The following is an 18,504-nucleotide window of genomic DNA, read 5'->3' on the forward strand; positions in this document are numbered from 1 at the left end:
ACTCTCTCTACCAGAGGCGGAGCCAGACATTTGAAACACCCGGGGCTTAGCCCTATGCATGTGGGATGTATTTTTTTTTGGGGGGGGGGGGGTTAGAAATGACTGAAAGATTAATTGGCTGAGTTTTGAGTTTTGTTCAAAAAAGAATGACTTCATATAGGGGAAAATATATATCACATGTGCAGGACACCTTAAACTAGTTTTTTAATTAAGCAGCGAGGCAGAACAAAGTCAGGCTGTATCAAGACACGAGGACTAAACCCCGATTCAACCAGACCCAGAACTGATCCGGAATTAAAACAGGACTACAACAGTTCAAAATCAGGACTATATAGGATTTAACAAAGACAGAACCAGAATCAGAACTAGATGATAGCAGCACTAAAAATCATCATAGACCTGCACTACACTTGTTTTTTTAATTCTACCAAAGTCCACTATTTAGATTGAGAAAAGTTTATAATTATTCAGCCTTGTTGTGCAAACAAGCTGCAGAACTTAATAAATATATAATTTGAAAAATAACAAACCTAAAAAGAAACACTAGGTACGAGATACATGAGGACCTGTGATACGGTGATACTCTTGGTAAACAACCATTTGACTAACATGTGAGTCTCACCTGCTCTTGTTCATCTCTGTCCTCATTCTGCATCTCCCTCTCTCTCTCTCCCTCTCTGTTCCTCTCTCTCCCTCTTTGTGCTGACAATCATCAAATATACAGTTGAAATTATTATTGATTATTTAAGACCTTGAATGTGAGGAGCAGGATTTTGGATTCATGTTCCAGTTGATGCATCAGAGTCAATCTGGGATCCAGTGTGGAGCACATGGACACTTTTAAGGCTTAAAGAACAAACCGATGATTCGATTAGATACTCGGCTCCATCTCTGGAGTCACGGCCACCAAAGCTTTGTTTCTGCTAACACTGTAAACATATACAAATGCACATTAATAGTTGTTACTGCAGAAAGAGAAAAAGAAGCGTCAAAGACAGGAAGGAGATCTGCTCCACTGCGGAGAGAGCTGCACAACTTTGTTCCTGCAGAATTGTCACACAGTCAAACTGATAATTCTTCATTTTTCATTGATAGTTAAACAGACTGGTTCTTATAGCTCTGAACGTGCTTCACAGCACAGCAGCAGCAATTGTGTGTTTCAGGAAGAAACAACGTTACAATAGAGCAGACTCTCCTGACACTGACAGAAAACACCGCGTCTTTACATCAGTGCTGACCACGTCCTTCCAGTTTCATCTACATGAAGTATATATAAATAAAACAGCGCTGACTTCATGTCTTGCTCTAGGACCGGGACACCGACCTATTCTTGATGCTGATATTGAATAAGTGGTTGACTGGTGTGTGTGTGTACCTCTAAAGATGTCTCTATAGATGACAAATACATGACTGTATACATGAAACTGACAGCAAGACGTGGGAAGGACACGGAGGCAGAGTGAGAGTTACCCTCTGAGCACTGATGAAGAGTCTGTGGATTATACTGCCAGCCAGGCCCTGGCCTGCTCCTGTCACTACCACCTCTGGTTCCTCCAGCAGGGAGCTCACAAACCTAAAGACAACACACAATGTGGAAAATATTCCCACAAAACAAAACACTTAAATAAGAACATGTAAAACCTGAAGACGCCAAAACTATAAAATAAGACCACCAACATGAGCGAGAAAGAAACGTGTGAACTGACTGTGATCCTTCAGACGCCGTCTGATAAGGCACAGGGAAGGAGTTGTACTGACGGGACCCACAGAGACCAGACAACATGGGAGTGGCAGATCCTATGTTGTCAATGAGTGTGGAAGGAGATGAAATGACCTTCCTTGTGGACACTGGGGCTACCTATTCAACACTGAAGCAAAAACCAAACAGTGCCACACTTTCCAACCATGTGGTCAGTGTTGTTGGGTTTTCTGGGGTACCAATGACGCTGCCAACAACCAATCCAGCCCTGACGGTGCTGGGAAAACAGACATTGAAGCACAGCTATGTGGTGTCTCCCCATGTGCCTGTGAACTTGATGGGCAGGGATCTGCTCATTAAACTGGGGGCCACCATCATGTGTTCAGCTGATGGACTAACAGTTACACTTCCAGGAGGAAAAGAGTTTCCGTGCCTGGGGACATTTTCAAAGAACCAGTACTTGCTGAAAGACTGAACAAACGACCGCTGACATCTATTGGGGTCGTGTGGTGGAAGAAGGCATACTAAGACAATATCAGTTGTGGAAACCTTGGATTATGGCCTTGGCAGTCTTCTCTCTCCCCAGGGATCCGTTCCATGTCACCCTCTATTATGATAGAAATGATGATGAAATTTACAGGGACCTGTTCCAGTCTGACCTTGAAGGCCAGACTTGGAATGTGTGTTCTCAAAACATCTATGTCGGTCCGGAGGGCGTCGCGGCAGCAGTAAAATTAACCGACGAACAACGGCCTTGGTTCAAAATGGGACCTGATTCAGTGCCCCATATAACATTGGCGGTCCATGAGAGTCATCAGGCGAAGGAGCTGGGGACGATGGTCAAAAGAGCCCTCGAGGAACCTGGCTGGCAAGCTACTCAGATTCCAGACGTTTGGTACTCGCCAAAATGCAAAATTTATCGTATCACTTGTCAATCAGAGGACACAGTGATGTTGGAGCATCAACAAATCTCAAGAATTCATGGGAGAGAAAGAACAGACCATGCGGATGCAGTTGCCGCACTTGCGACTCTTCCTGACACCTTGTGGTCAGCAGGGCCTACGGATGTGGGCCAGGCAACGTGTTCGCCCGTTTTGTTCCAGCTGAAGTCTGAAACGCCAATTTGGAAACCACAGTATAGGCAAAAGAGAGAAGCTGAGGAGGGAATTGCAGAAACCATTGAGGGGCTATTGAAAGTAGGGGTGCTTGAGCCCTCTCAATCCTACTGGAATACTCCTATTTTGCCAGTAGAGAAGCATGGGACAGGAAAGTACAGAATGGCACATGACTTAAGAGCCATCAATGCCATTTTACGTACTGACACGGTGCCAGTCCCAAACCCATACACAGCCTTGACGGCATTAACACCAGACCAGAAGTGGTTTACATGTATTGATCTAGCGAATGCATTTTTCTGTCTCCCATTGCATGAGTCTCTGAGGGACATCTTTTCATTCACATATGGGGGACAACAGTACAGATACACAAGGTTGCCACAAGGGTTTGCACTTTCCCCTGGCATTTTCAACCAAGTGTTGAAAGAAGTTTTATCGCCGTGCCATCTCCCAGAGGGGTGTTCACTAGTGCAATATGTTGATGATTTGCTCATTGCAGCTCCGTCTGCTTCGGCATGCACGGCAGCTTCACTTACCATACTGAAGAGACTCGCTGAGTGCGGTTTCAAGGTCAGTAAAGAAAAGTTGCAGTTGGTCCGACCAGAAGTAACATTTCTGGGCCGTGTCATTGCTCACAAATCAGTGGGTCTGCTAAACACTCATCGTGATCAGATTTTGACACATCCAAGACCGCGTACGGTTAAGGAGTTGCTCTCATTCTTGGGGTTAACAGGATACAGCCGGCACTTCATTCCAAATTATGCAGGCAAAACAGCCCTGTTGAGGGATTTGGTAAAAACGGCAGGTGTCAGAAATCTTAAGGCTGAACTGCCATGGACATCGGCCACTGAGTCGGCATTTATTGCATTAAAACAGGACTTATCTAGATCGGCTGATCTTGCTATCCCTAATTATGAACAACCCTTCTATCTTGATGTTTCTGAAACACACGGGATAGCTAATGGGGTGTTGTTTCAGAAAAAAGGGGGAGGAAGAGATGTACTCATGTACGTCAGCATCAGGCTGAATTCATTAGAGACAAGGCACCCGAGATGCACTCAGCATGCCATTGGGGTGTCAAAAATTATACAAAAGACAGCACATATAGTGAGGGACCATCCGTTGAAGGTGCTGACCACCCACAGTGTGGTGGCATATGTTAACTCACAAGCCTTCACCATGACACCTCTTACACAACAGAGAGTGTGTAGAGTTTTAGACGCTCCTAACTTGACCTTCACACATGAAGGAATTAACATGGCAGATTTAATGGAGTCAGGAGGAGAACCTCATGACTGCGCAAAGAGAGCTGAAGTTGGCGAGAAGATAAGAGAAGACTTGAAAGCAGAACCTCTGACAGGAGCTGAAGATTGGTTCACTGATGGATGCTGCTACAGGGATGATGAAGGATTAAAAGCAGGCTACGCGGTAGTTTGCAGAAAAGGGGCTGCATTTGAAGTGAAGGAGGCTGGAAGACTTGAAGGGCAGCAGTCAGCCCAAAGAGCAGAAGTAATTGCTCTAAGTCGAGCTTTGAGACTTGCAAAAGGAAAAAGAGTCAACATTTACACGGACTCAGCTTATGCTTTTGGAGCGGCTCATGTGGAGCTGGCCCAATGGAGAAGAGCAGGATTCAGGACAGCAGATAACGCACCAATCTGCCACAAAAAGGAAATGGAGGAACTTGAGCAGGCCTTGGGAGATCCAGAGGAGGTGAGCATCATAAAATGCAAAGGCCACTCCTCAGGGACCGGCCTGATGGCCAGAGGAAATCAGGAAGCCGATCGAGCTGCAAAAGAGGCAGCGGGTTATAAAACATCACGACAGATGGTACAAATAACGGTGGAAGAAGAATCAGGAGTTAACATGCTAGAGGAGGCCAGGAAGGCCCAAGGGGAGGCTGCCCCAGAAGAGAAGGGGATCTGGAAGAGTCGAGGAGCCTGGGAAGAAGGAGGTCTCTGGCGAGGACCTGACGGTCGACCAGTGTTGACAGCCAACTTGGCAAAACAGAAGATTGCCGAAGCGCACGGCCTTGGACATGTAGGTGTCGCCCAGATGGGGAGACATCTGTGCCATTGGTGGCATCCCTTTTTGAAGGATATGATCAAGGTGAAGGCTAGGACGTGTCTGATCTGTGGGAGGCACAATCCGAAGCCAGTGATTAAACCAGAGGCAGGTAAGTTCCCCATTCCAGAAAGACCAGGTGAAGAGATTGTCATTGACTTCACTGACATGATTGATCCAGGTCCAGGAGGAGTTTGATATCTACTGGTAAGTGTAGATGCTTTGACGGGTTGGCCTGAGGCATGGCCTACCAAGAGGGAGGATGCAAAAAGTGTGATTAAGTGTTTAATCAATCATTACATCCCCCGGCATGGTTTCCCTAAGCGGATTAGGTCCGACAATGGGACTCATTTCAAAAACAAAGATTTGGCAGAGGTAGAACAGAAGCTGGGGTTACAACATAGATTTGGCACGGTATATCACCCCCAGTCGCAGGGAAAGGTAGAAAGAATTAATCTAAACCTGAAGAATAAAATTGCTAAGATTTCAGCTCACACGGGGCTAAATTGGGTAGCGGCCCTGCCGGTTGCATTGATGATAATAAGATGTTGTGTTAATCAATCCACAGGTTTCACACCATATGAGCTGTTGACAGGACGACAGTTTCCAGGTCCTTGGACAACAGTTCCGGCGGAAGAAAGTGTAAAAAGTAACAGAAAACATATTGAATGTTGGAAAGAATTAAAAGCTCTTGTGTCTAGTTTCACACAACAGGTTGGAGAAGGGGTGAAAGCGGAGGACAGGTCCATCCCCGATGCCAAGGCGGTGTGGCTGAAGGTCATTAAGCGAAAGTGGAGAGACCCGAGGTGGACCGGACCCTTCGAAGTAACTGCCCGAACCACCAGTGCTGTCCGTCTGAAAGGGAAAGGGGAGACCTGGTTCCATTGGTCTCAGTGTGCAGTCGCGGACGAGAGCTTGCTGGAGCTAGCCTCCACCCAATCGACGCAGGGGGGGAACATAGAGGCAGAATAATCCTCTCTCCCCCTGTGCCACGGTCCTCCTCAGTAGTCTAACCTGAATGAGGCGAAGAAAGAAGAGGAGCGTCACGCGCCAAGGAGGAATCCATTCCAGGCTCTTAAATAGGCTAGGGCTCTAGTCTAAAGTATTTGATAGTTTGAAGGAATCGTAATAGTTTTGTATGTTACTTGCATATTTTTATACTCATAACTTTATACTCTTCTTTTTGTAACTTTATCTTTTTAGTATAGAGTAAAAGTAAACGAGCCTGGGAACAGTCATCATGAAATTGTGGGAAAATTGGAGAATAACGGGGGTGTTGGGGTTAATAAGTGTTATAACGTGTTTCTTTGTTTTTTGGCAGACAGGTGAATTGCCCAGACACAGAGGTTTATCTGCTCCAGAGCCCGAACCGATCAAATCGTCGAAAAAAGTCAAGCGTGCGGTTGGTTCAGGTGGGGATGATGGGTGTCTTAAAGCCAGTGGCGGAGTCGAGTTTGGGTATGTTAATGGATCCACAACAGCGTTCACATTTGATTTGTGTGAGGTAATTAAATGCTCGGGAGATGGGAATAGCTGGAGAACATATAATGTGTGGGTTTGTTATCATCCAATGATGTGTTACCCTAAGTCGGTGTGGGGCCCATCATGGGATAGTGACATCTACACCTATGTAACAGATCAGTGGTGTTCTTGGCAGGATGTGGTCGCGTGGACAGGGGTAGGATGGCAGCCAACGGTGCCACCGGCCCTTGAAGGAATAGCTATTCAGAGAGATTATTCTGTTACAAATAACCCCATTACTCTTTCCCTAGGACCATGGAGTGAACTCCCTGAACCTGGGTTTGATGGAGGTGCGTTTTATTTAGTAGTAGGGGTAGATAAAGTAGGGACAGATCCATTCGGGTTAATTCGGGTGAATTTATTTAATCCCAGGTCTAAACCGCTGGGAAATGACTCAGCACTGAATCTCACGGTGCAAACGGATCCCGTAGAGACAGTTACTTACAAGGATCCAGAAGAAAAATGGTTTGTTGCCACTGATTATACTAGGTTAAAACCTCAGGAGTTGATAGAGCGTGCCACAGGTTTTGGAGATAGGAATCTTTGGTTAGATTGGGTGGCTCAAAATGCTAAGGAGCAGAAAGTGGTTGATTGTGTTGCTTGTGCTACCGCTCGACCACATTTGTTTACTGAACCCGCTCCTCTGTATCCAGAGGATGAGTGGGGATATAATTGCATGTTGAGATTAACTAGAGAGGCGGTGGACACAGGTAACTGCACCACTTTGTCAGGTTTATATCCGCCAATTGATAAACGTACACAACCAGGTTCATTCACACCAAAACGAGATAATTATACATGTTTTGAGTTTTCTACAGACAGAGTGAGATTTAGGCTAGGAAGGATTGATCCAAGCTGGTGTCAGAGGACAATCACAGGTAGGACTAACAATGATGTAAGTGACCCAAGCACAATTATAGGCACCTGGGCGAGAGGTGGGCTATATTATTATTGTGGGGAGTACACCCTTTTGGTGCAGGTTCCCTTGGGGAGTGTGGGAACGTGTGCTCTGGTGCGCCTAGCTGCACCTTTGATGCTCATAGGCAGTAGGCTAGAGACAATTCCACAGCAAGGCGCGGATGTGTCTACAGCCAGACGGAGGAGAGCCACAGGAGCTATCCACAAGTATGATCCAAGACGGGACTCGCCAACCTGGATAGACTCAATAGGAGTTCCCCGAGGAGTTCCAGATGAGTATAAGTTAGTTGATCAGATAGCGGCCGGGTTTGAAAGTGTGTTTCTGTGGGTGACTCCAAATAAAAATGTTGATCACATTAATTATGTTCATTATAATGTGTTGAGACTCTCGAATCTCACTAGGGACGCAGTGGAAGGTCTTGCAGAACAATTAGGTCCGACGTCGTTAATGGGAATCCAAAATCGCATGGCGCTGGACATGTTATTGGCTGAGAAGGGAGGCGTGTGCGCGATGTTCGGAGATTTATGTTGCACCTTTATTCCCAACAATACAGCTCCGGACGGAACGGTCACGCGGGCGCTGGAGAATTTGAAAGCGTTATCTAGAACCATGCATGAGCAATCAGGCGTGAACTCGAGGCTGGGAGACTGGTTCACATCTGTTTTTGGGCAATACAAGGGATTGTTTATGTCTGCCATGTTTTCTCTTCTAGTTTTTCTAGGTTTGTTGCTGATCGGGTGTTGTCTCATTCCTCTGGTGAGGCAGGTGTTGGGCAATCTGGTGAGCAGGGCCATAGCTTCTGGTTCAGCTGGGTCAGCTGGTCCGGAACATATGATGCCGTTGCGAGAAGCCGCCTGGACGGAGGAGTGACACAATATCTCTAAATGTTGGCCTTTTTTCAAAAGGCCAAAGAGGAGGAGTGTGATCAGGAGATATTTTATTTTGTATTCTCACAATCAGTTATCATTGATTAATCATTTACCATTGTTGAATCGGTTGACAGAATAATCTTTTAATTACATCTGTGTTACTCTGAGCAAATATTAATGCACACTGACTGTTTATATAAAGATGTTGCACTTTAGTGCAGTCACACCATTCAGACCCACCAGTCCTGTTGGGCCCGGCAGGCCTGCGAGTAGTTCTGCACGTACGCCGGCCTCTAGTCACATGCACGCACTTATGTAACACACACGCACGTTCACCTACACACTTAGTAATAATAGGAGGGTCATCTGAGGACAGTTTTTCTGATAGATACACTTTCACAAAATGCACAATGTAATACACACTTGTTTTTCTCTTAAGAGTAGCAGTTGATGTCTATATAAGGGAAAACTTTGTGATAGGCGGGGAATTGTTATCATTTGAGATCATTTCCAGTAAAGATCCAACTGTGATGTCATAATGGCAATATAAGGAGACTGATGCTTCAGTTGACGAGAGGATTCGATTGCAAATTGTCTTTTCCCACACTTAGTGCACAAAGTGTGTAATAAAGTTCACTATTTTTGACACCTACTTCGGCTTGGGCTTGCTTTCTTCTCTTCCCTAACTCGAACGAACCTTAACAAACGTTAACAGATTCATCGTGACAACCTGTTACTGACTAACTATCTATAGTGACGGTGAAGACTGTTACATGTTACCAACAGCACAAACAAAGCTGTCAGTGAGCGCAGCTCAAACTCTGCGACTCACTTCTTCAGTTCATCAGCAGCCTCTCCGCTGTCGTCCTCAGGAACGGAGAACTTGGCCTTGAGCGAGCGAGCTTGAGTGATGACTGTCTCCATGCTCAGCAGCTGGTTAATGAAATCCTGCACACAGGACAAGAACAACTGTCTGCTCAATCCTGACAGCATGAGACCCCAAGACTACGTGGAACGTTATAGGCTGAGTCTCGGGGTGTAAAAGGCGTGTTTGGAGTCACAGTGGATACATGGCATACTTAAATGTACTTTGAGAAAGCCAAGAATGCTTTTACACAACAAGACTGTCCAATCAAGCAAAACTAACATGGTGGGGTTTAGCTGTGCAGCTGTACAGTATGGGCTGTATGGATACTGAGTGCTAGTGAGAAGAACATTTTTATATGTGAAGAAGTGATGATTGTTCTCAGACTTTAGGACAGTATTAAAGCTGTCATGGTCCTGGGCCATGTTGGCCCAGTGTTCTTAGTTTCCTTGTATGTTTGTATTTTATTCCATGCTTCCCCTGCCCATTATGTCTGAGTTCTCCCCGTGCTCTCTCTTCCCCCTGTGTGCCCTCTATGTATTTATGAGCCCTCGTCCCCTTTCGTGTTTATTCCATGTCTCCCCTGCCTGTTACGTTGGTGTTCTACTCGTGCTCTCTCTCCTCCTGTACTTCCTGTTTCACCTCTCCCGTCAGTGTTCAGTTCACCCCGCCCTGTCTCGTTATGATTATCAGTGTCACCTGTGTTCCCCGTGTGTTCCCACTTCCCTCGTTAACCCTCTGTGTATTTCTGTCTGCGTCTCCCTCTGTTCAGTGTGACGTCGTCCCTCATGTTGTGTGGATCTCCCTGTGTCTCTCTGCGTATGTTAGTTTACTTTTCCCAGTTTAGTTTTGTATTTCCTATGTTCTGCCATTCCAGCATTAAAGCTGTGATTTTGAGTTCATCCCCGTGTCTGTGAGTTTTGCGTTTGGGTCCTCCTCCTGCCTGCCACACAGCGTTTCATGACAGTACGACGTCACCAGATATGGACCCAGCAGCACTCAACCCACCTGAAGAACTGCGTCTGGACATTATCTACTCCGTGGAAAGACTCCTGCATCTGTGGCTCGAACGTGAGGGAAAGGAATTTCGCCGTGCTGTGGAAACCAAACTACAGCGTTTAATCTCTGGTCTTCCCTGGCTACTCAGTGCGCTCCACCCACTCGAACAGGATTTAATCCGCAACGAGCTCCACCTTCATCCCCCAGCTGCTACTACCCACCTGCCTGAAGGGCCGGATGTGGAGCCGCTCGGCCCGTCAGAGCCATCATCAAAAAAGAAACGGCATTCACGCCGCCGACGCGCCACCCCACAGCCGGACATTCGGCCTTCTAATTCACCTGCTGTGCTACCAGAAGCTCCGTCGGCTCCCTCGCTGCTACTTCCAGCTCGGTCAGTTCCCTCGCAGCCCTTCACAGCTCCGTTAGCTCCCTCGCAGCCCTTCACAGCTCCGTTAGCTCCCTCGCAGCCCTTCGCAGCTCCGTTAGCTCCCTCGCAGCCCTTCGCAGCTCCGTTAGCTCCCTCGCAGCCCTTCGCAGCTCCGTTAGCTCCCTCGCAGCCCTTCGCAGCTCCGTTAGCTCCCTCGCAGCCCTTCGCAGCTCCGTTAGCTCCCTCGCAGCCCTTCGCAGCTCCGTTAGCTCCCTCGCAGCCCTTCGCAGCTCAGTTAGCTCCCTCGCAGCCACCCTCAGTTCAGTCTCCTGTGTCCCCGCTAGCTCAGCCATTAACTCCACCACAAGCTCCATTTTCACCTCTACCATCGCTTCAGTCATCAGTTCGGTCTGCCACTCAGTCGCCCTTAGCTCCATCATCCACACTACCACCTGTTTCTCTTCCACCACAACCGTCACTGCACCCAGCCACTCAGGCTGCTACTCAGTCAGTCATTCAACCCATAGCCCTGCCGTTACCATACCCTGTAGCTGAGCCACTAGCCGTCCGACCCACAGCCACTTCAGCCACTCCTTCACCCGTTACACCTCCACTACAACCATCACTGCAGTCTCCAGTGTCCCCAGTGCAGTCTCCAGTGTCCCCAGTGCAGTCTCCAGTGTCCCCAGTGCAGTCTCCAGTGTCCCCGCTTTCCCCAGTGCAGTCTCCAGTGTCCCCAGTGCAGCCTCCTTTAGCACAATCACCCACTCAACCACCAGCACCACAACCGTCACTACCTCTAGTTCATTCCCCTGTGAAGTCATTAACTCCACCACCTACTCCACTCTCACCACCACCGGTACTACAGACATCAGCTCAGGTCCCCGTGTGTCCAGCAGCTCAGGTCCCCGTGTGTCCAGCAGCTCAGGTCCCCGTGTGTCCAGCAGCTCAGCTCGCACCTGAACCTTTGGCCCAGTTCCCCGTAGCAGTGCGGTTTTCTAGCCAGCTTAACGTTGAGCCCGGGGTCCCAATCCTCTCTGGCTCTACTTCAGCTCCTGCTGGAAGCTCGGATGAGCTCATCCAGGACTCCGCGGCTCCCACGCCGCCACCCACCTCGTCCGCTGGGGGTTCCAGTGAGCCCGGCCAGCACCTCCTCGTCTCCGCTGGAGGGTCCGAGGGGCCCGTTCAGCCTCCTGTCTCCGCTGGAGGGTCCGAGGGGCCCGTTCAGCCTCCTGTCTCCGCTGGAGGGTCCGAGGGGCCTGTCCAGCCTCCTGTCTCCGCTGGAGGGTCCGAGGGGCCTGTCCAGCCTCCTGTCTCCGCTGGAGGGTCCGAGGGGCCTGTCCAGCCTCCTGTCTCAGCTGGAGGGCCCGAGGAGCCTGTCCAGCCGCCATCTGCGACCGCTTCGTCATCGCCTGGGCCAGCCTCTGCCTGTGCTTCTGCTACGCCTGGTCCGGCCTCAGCCTCTGCAGCTCCGCCTGGCCCGGCCTCAGAGTCTTCGTCCTCGTCTGGCCCGGCCTCAGAGTCTTCGTCCTCGTCTGGCCCGGCCTCAGAGTCTTCGTCCTCGTCTGGCCCGGCCTCAGAGTCTTCGTCTGCTGCAGCCTCCTCAGAGTCTTCGTCTGCTGCAGCCTCAGCCTGTGCTTCGCCTGGTCCCGTCTCGACTGGTCCTGTGCCCACCAGGCCTCGGCCAGTACGCCTGACACTGGAGAGCCGCCGCCGCTGCCTTCCGCGCGGCCGGCCCCCTGAACTGCACCGTCATCGCCTGAGTGGCCGCCGTCGCCTTCCGCACGGTCGGCCCCCGGACCAGCGCTGTCATCGTCGCCGCCGCCTCCCGCGCGGTCGGCCTCCTGAACTGCTCCGTCTCCTTCACCGCCGCCGTTGCCTTGCGCACGGCCGGCCTCCTGAACTGTTTCCACGTCGCCGCCGTTGCCTTGCGCACGGCCGGCCTCCTGAACTGTTTCCACGTCTCCGCCGTTGCCTTGCGCACGGCCGGCCCCCTGAACTGCTCTGTGTTTGGGTTATTTTCTTGGGCTCCGGTGTTTGCTGTGCTCTTCTTTTGTTTTCTGTTCCGGACCCTCCGTCCTGGGCCCCCGCCGCCCGCCCTGGGTTGTTTTCTGTTTGGTTTTGTTTTTCTGTGTTTGGGCTGTCTGGAGCCAGCCCTTGAGGGGGGGGTACTGTCATGGTCCTGGGCCATGTTGGCCCAGTGTTCTTAGTTTCCTTGTATGTTTGTATTTTATTCCATGCTTCCCCTGCCCATTATGTCTGAGTTCTCCCCGTGCTCTCTCTTCCCCCTGTGTGCCCTCTATGTATTTATGAGCCCTCGTCCCCTTTCGTGTTTATTCCATGTCTCCCCTGCCTGTTACGTTGGTGTTCTACTCGTGCTCTCTCTCCTCCTGTACTTCCTGTTTCACCTCTCCCGTCAGTGTTCAGTTCACCCCGCCCTGTCTCGTTATGATTATCAGTGTCACCTGTGTTCCCCGTGTGTTCCCACTTCCCTCGTTAACCCTCTGTGTATTTCTGTCTGCGTCTCCCTCTGTTCAGTGTGACGTCGTCCCTCATGTTGTGTGGATCTCCCTGTGTCTCTCTGCGTATGTTAGTTTACTTTTCCCAGTTTAGTTTTGTATTTCCTATGTTCTGCCATTCCAGCATTAAAGCTGTGATTTTGAGTTCATCCCCGTGTCTGTGAGTTTTGCGTTTGGGTCCTCCTCCTGCCTGCCACACAGCGTTTCATGACAAAAGCAGACGTTTAATGCACCTAACGTGTGATCAAACTCAATAATAACAATCTTAGTCTCTGTTTTCGATCACTGATAAACACATCCGATATCAGCAGAGTATAAAAGCTTTGAGCCCAGGTGGGAACAGCCGAAGGAATTACCTAGGTTTAGAAAATAGTTAGCCATCACTGAGGAAGCACTGGAGTTTGTTACTCCAGCTCCCACTACAATCCCACTGCACCACACCCCTGTTTTCATGGTTCAACCATCAATGGCCATAATAATTATCAGCCAAGTTCTCAGCCATGGTGCACACTGTCCAGTCTACGTACACCTCATGTACAGCACATACTCAACTACAACAAAAACACAGTTAACAATCAATCAATAATTTATTTAAAAACAAAACTTTTTTGGGTGAATCTAATGATACTTTCTTTTAAACTGAATTATTTGTGGAAAGTCCGGTCGAGTTTTCACTGACCTCTAACTTCTTGTAGTCCTGGTTGGGGGACTGCAGGAGCTTGCTCGCTTGAACTGTAGCTTGCTGAATGTTTTTTTGCACTGATGGAATATCTTCAGCAGACTCTGAAAGAGAAGAAATGACAGTGTTTCCAGAGTGACAGAAAGCTGTGATTAAAAGAAAGACCTGCCACGTTTGTAACCTCAATTACTGTTAACATGAGAAAAAGCCTAAAATCGAGTAAACCTGCAAACTATTATCTTACTAATACAGATCCTTTTGAAATAAACAAAACCTTCACAACATTTTATAATAATCTTTACAGAGATTAAAACATATCCACAAAGTCTTGATGGATTATTATTGGAGTTAATTAATCCAGCTATTTCAGAGGATCACAGAACACATCTGCAAATAGAAACTAAGCCTTTTGTCCAGGAATATACCCACATGTGCTTTGGCACAAGGAAAAACTCCCTTTAAACAGGAAGAAGCCTTAAGCAGAGCCAGGCTCAGGGAGGGGCAGGGCCATCTGCAATAACCGAGTACAATAACCTCAGTTTGATCTGAATTAAGAAGCAGAAAGTTAGCGGCCATCCAGGTCTTTATGTCTTTAAGACATTCCTGCAGTTTAACTCATTGGTGTGTGTTATCTGGCTTCATGGACAGATAGAGCTGGGTGTCATCTGCATAGCAGTGTAAATGTATGCTATGTCTTCTAATGATGCTGCCTAAGGGAAGCATGTATAATGTAAACAGAATTGGTCCTAGCACTGAACCCTGTGGAACTCCATAACTAACCTCAGTGTGTGAAGAGGACTCTCCATTTACATGCACAAACTGGAGTCTATTAGATAGATATGATACAAACCTTCACACATTCACGTGTTATCAGCACGGAGCGTCTCTGTCAACCTCTGGAAGTAAAGCTTTTAGTAAGTGTCATAAGATCAAAATACATTTTTTAAAGAAGTGAAACGAGGACATTATTGTTGTGTCCAAGCTATGTTTTGTATTTTGTAGTCCAGACTTAATCAGAATTAATTTGCATACAACCTGGATATGCACCAAAGCATTTCTGACCTGCTGAAACATTCTGGGATATTACAGAATAAATGAAAACTAGCTTTCTGGTTTAATTAGAGAAAAGGTCTGAGTATCACAGCAGGACGTTAGCTGATTGAGGTTTCTCCAAAGTACTAGAAAACTCTCCTCAGTGATGTCCTTACTAGTGTCTCTCATTGGCTGTCTCTAGACTCAGAACTGGTCTTAGCAGTATACCGTCAACTTAGAGACGATCCAGAAACTAAGACCTGTTATAATTATACGTGAACTCTCATTAGCTAAATTAATGGTTGCACTGCAGGTGTCAGGGAACAACAGCAACACGACTGAAAGATCTTTAGCTTCTTCTAGAAACCAAATCAAATTATGCCCTGCTCCAGATGTGACAGTCTGAAGACGAAATCTAGACTTTTCTGTATCCTGGAATAATTATCAATTTATTGTGTGTAGAATAAAATAAAGAGTGGGTTTTATCTGATTTCTGATCATTACTGGAGAAAACTTGACTGAAAGAAATTCATGCTGGGGAAACTTTCCAGGCTCCTTTCACAGTGAGGGTTGGGTAGCTAGTTAGAGTAAACAAACTAAATCACATTTACCTGCATTTTAACTCCAGGGTCATGTTCTACCCATCATGCCTACGCATCCCTGAAAATATCACGTGTCCATCTCTGATACTTATAAGAGCTCAAAACTGGCCCAAACCCTGATGGAGTCCAAGGGCCTGCAGTGCAGAACACATCTTGAGCCCAAATCTTGGGGGGCTCAGGATTTGGGCTTTTTCTGCAGCTCATGGGCTGCATTCACTGAACCGACCACAAACTCATCTGTGCACCAAAGTACACAGTGAGACGTCCTTTACCCTCACATCACTGGACACTTCCAGGTTCTGGGTTCCAGTCACTCTATACCAGTGGTGCCCAAATCTTTTTGCATCACAGCTGTGATACAGAACGGCTGTGTGGGCGGAGCCTGTTTCGTTTCAGTGCCGAAAAAAAGGGGTTGTATTTTGATGTAATGACTGTGTCGATGCAATCAGTCATTACATCACTCAGCTCAGGACTGAGCTGTCTAGACGCCAGCGTGTATCATACAGTGCATCCACTTGCAGCCCTCCTCGTTTCCCAGCCGTCGCGCCCCCGTCTGCACATCCCCACACAGTCCTCACGTTTCTGGCAGGAGCCTGTCTGCAGAGAAGTCATTCCTTTGTCACTATCAGTGGCTTCATCCACCTGCAGAGGAAAGCAGCTAGCATGCACCTTATCATTAAGCACTCGATAGGCAACTTTACAGGGGCAGAGCACAGACGCAGTTTTAGCAGAGACACTGTTGAGCACGACAGTTTAGAAGTGTGTGTCTGAAAAAGCCCTCTGACTTGTCTTTGTTCTCTGGATATTTGGCGTCTTAGCTTGCTAAGCTTTAAACTGTCACAAACTTGCACTTTAAGACAGACACGCTGCGGCCTCTCCTCATCACCCACCGCTGCGCAGGTATGCTTCATCTTATCTGCTTCTGGTTTTTTTCTCCATTAACATCTCGGGTTGCATTTCATTTTCTTAGTACTTATTTTAATATCTTTAGTTTTTTGTATTTCGGTCTTACTGTAATTTACCTGCTGTGGGCTCAGAGTTATTTTCCCTGATTTTATTTCATATAAACGTGTTTCTCAACCAAACGGTGAGGACTTACCTTCTTCCTTCAACTTCAGAATAGTTGCATGAAGTATACAGGGCAGGAGGTGACGGGCCAGGTCTGCAGGTTTCTGCATCGCCATGTAGTGCAGAACCTAAAGACAAACCCCCAAAAAGTTTAGTTTGCCTGGCTTCTGTTTTCCTTTTGCTCTTTCAGATCAACAGAATATTTTTGCACAGCCAACAGGCTGCCTCTGAAGAAGACTCCAGATAAACGGTGACCTTTCTCTATGATGGTTATTCACAGAGGGACCAGTCATACCCAGATCTTTAAATCTGTCATAAGACTATCAGTGAGCATTATTTTTAACTTTCTCTTTTTGGATAAACAATGTCTTTAAAAGACAGGCAACATTTTCAGTGACGGTGCAAACTGGAGCTCCGAGCTCTGCTTTCATATGTGCAGGAAGAACATGCAAACGCTTGGCAGGGACCTGCCCGGGTCCAAATCCAGGACCCTCTTTGGGTGAGGAAACAACTAACCCCAGTTACTGTTTGTCCCTTTCCCATAAAGCCGACCGGATCATTAATAGAAGCTGGTTTAAAGTTGTTCTTCATTTAACACCATCACACCACAGAAAGCTGCTGTGTGTCAGTTAAACATCGTGTGTGACAGCATCAGATCCTTTTTCATCAACGTGAAAATGCTTCAACATGTCTGTGAGCACAGATCTGTGTTAAACTGACTTCTCCAACATACATGAGCCAAAACGGTCCCATGGCAGAAGCTGATCCTGAAAATCAGCAGAAACATTCATGAAAACACTTTGTGATCCACTTAGTAAACACGTTTGGCTTAAAAACACGCATGCGGCAAAACGAACGACCTGCTTCAGACCTTCTCGGCCTCCTTGGTGTCATCAAAAAGTCTTTTTTGGCATCGTGCAGGTGTGACCCTGGCAGTCTCCCAAGCCTCCACCCACATGTTGCCTGGGATCTTCATCCTGGGACTGAGTGTCCCCGTCACCATCGTGTTGCCCTTCTCATCGACCACTTCCTCTTCTACGTAATCACGAGGTGAATACCAGCGCACAAAATCCTCCAGGACACAGCCGGGGTTGGCTGCCTGTGGACAGAGACACAAACTCGTACTTTAAATGAAGTAATGTGTAAATATATTCACTGACACCTCATACTGGCACTGACGACTCGAGCAGGGCCCACTCACGACACCACTGCATTCATGGACCCAAGCACACCAGGCTGTCACTGAACATAAAATGTCATTTATGCATCAAAACGATTTCCTTCTGTTCAGGACTGGAAGTAAATACGTGTGATCTGGCAACAAAAATGTTTTACTTTTTTGTGTAAGAGTAAATCTGAAAATCTATGAATAACAAATCAATTGTATTTTAGTATTAAAACCAGTTCAGACTGAATAAAGAGCTCGTCCACACTGGATCAGAAACATGGTGGGAATAACCAACACTGTAGATTCAGGGCAGCTGCAGCATGACTTACACTGTGTGCTGGTTATTATCACTGCATTACTGCCTCAGGTCTGCAGGTCTCTGCAAAGACAAGGTTCAAATAACCTCTGAAGATGATTTATCAAACTGCAATGAGCTGTTTGAAAACTGACGACCACGTGATCGTCTGGTGATAAGAGGTTTCTGCACTCACGTAGCTTCTCCCAGCATGACTGCATCCATCATGCCACACGTGTCAGTGACAGAGTCACAGCTTTCCACAGCGTAGGCTGATCAACAGTCCTCTTATTTCACACTAGTTTACTTGTAAAAGCCTACATGACATTTTTTATTAATTCATTAAACAAAACATTTTCATCCACAAGTTACAACTTAGTTTAACTATGTACAGATAAGAGGACTTCAATAAAGAGGTACCAACCATCTTCCCCACCTGTTGTTCCCCTCTTTGTTTTTGGGGGGTATGGCTCTCATATTGAAAGGGCCCCCCTCCAGTAATGAGATATGACTCCCAAAAGATTGTCACACTCATACTAGTCATTATTGTGTACTGTCCATCCCTAGCCAACTTCGTGTTTCCATATAATCCTACCAGACACACCGTGAATCCATCTTGTCGTTATACGACTCCTTATACGCCTCTCATGCATGGTTATCGTTATGCTGAAATTCTTGAAGTCTCTCTCGAGCTCGCCTGCTAGCCACCCCAGCATACGTGGGACG

General features: G+C 47.4%; 1 protein-coding gene across 2 annotated transcripts; it reads right to left on the minus strand.

Annotated features, from left to right (window-relative positions):
* Positions 1-1,025: 1,025 nt before the first annotated feature.
* Positions 1,026-17,261, minus strand: LOC146571732 (rab3 GTPase-activating protein catalytic subunit-like). Of its 2 annotated transcripts, XM_085281067.1 has the most exons (6): positions 17,187-17,261; positions 17,049-17,082; positions 16,347-16,443; positions 13,614-13,717; positions 9,017-9,132; positions 1,026-1,573 (listed from the first exon to the last, which is right to left on the minus strand). In XM_085281067.1, the coding sequence occupies exons 1-6, from the start codon at positions 17,207-17,209 to the stop codon at positions 1,390-1,392; spliced, it is 558 nt and encodes a 185-aa protein (XP_085137193.1). In that variant the 5' UTR covers positions 17,210-17,261; the 3' UTR covers positions 1,026-1,389. The 2 variants fall into 2 exon arrangements, 1 of the variants encoding a protein (XP_085137193.1); XR_014893164.1 differs by lacking the exons at positions 9,017-9,132; positions 16,347-16,443; positions 17,049-17,082; positions 17,187-17,261 and having other exon boundaries at positions 1,433-1,573; positions 13,614-14,070.
* Between the last annotated feature and the right edge of the window lie 1,243 nt (positions 17,262-18,504).

This window comes from Mchenga conophoros, linkage group LG7 (genome assembly GCF_057382185.1).
Source record: "Mchenga conophoros isolate Kocher_MC1m ecotype Shallow Benthic linkage group LG7, M_conophoros_male_GT1.1, whole genome shotgun sequence".
In the NCBI taxonomy this organism is placed as follows: Eukaryota; Metazoa; Chordata; class Actinopteri; order Cichliformes; family Cichlidae; genus Mchenga; species Mchenga conophoros.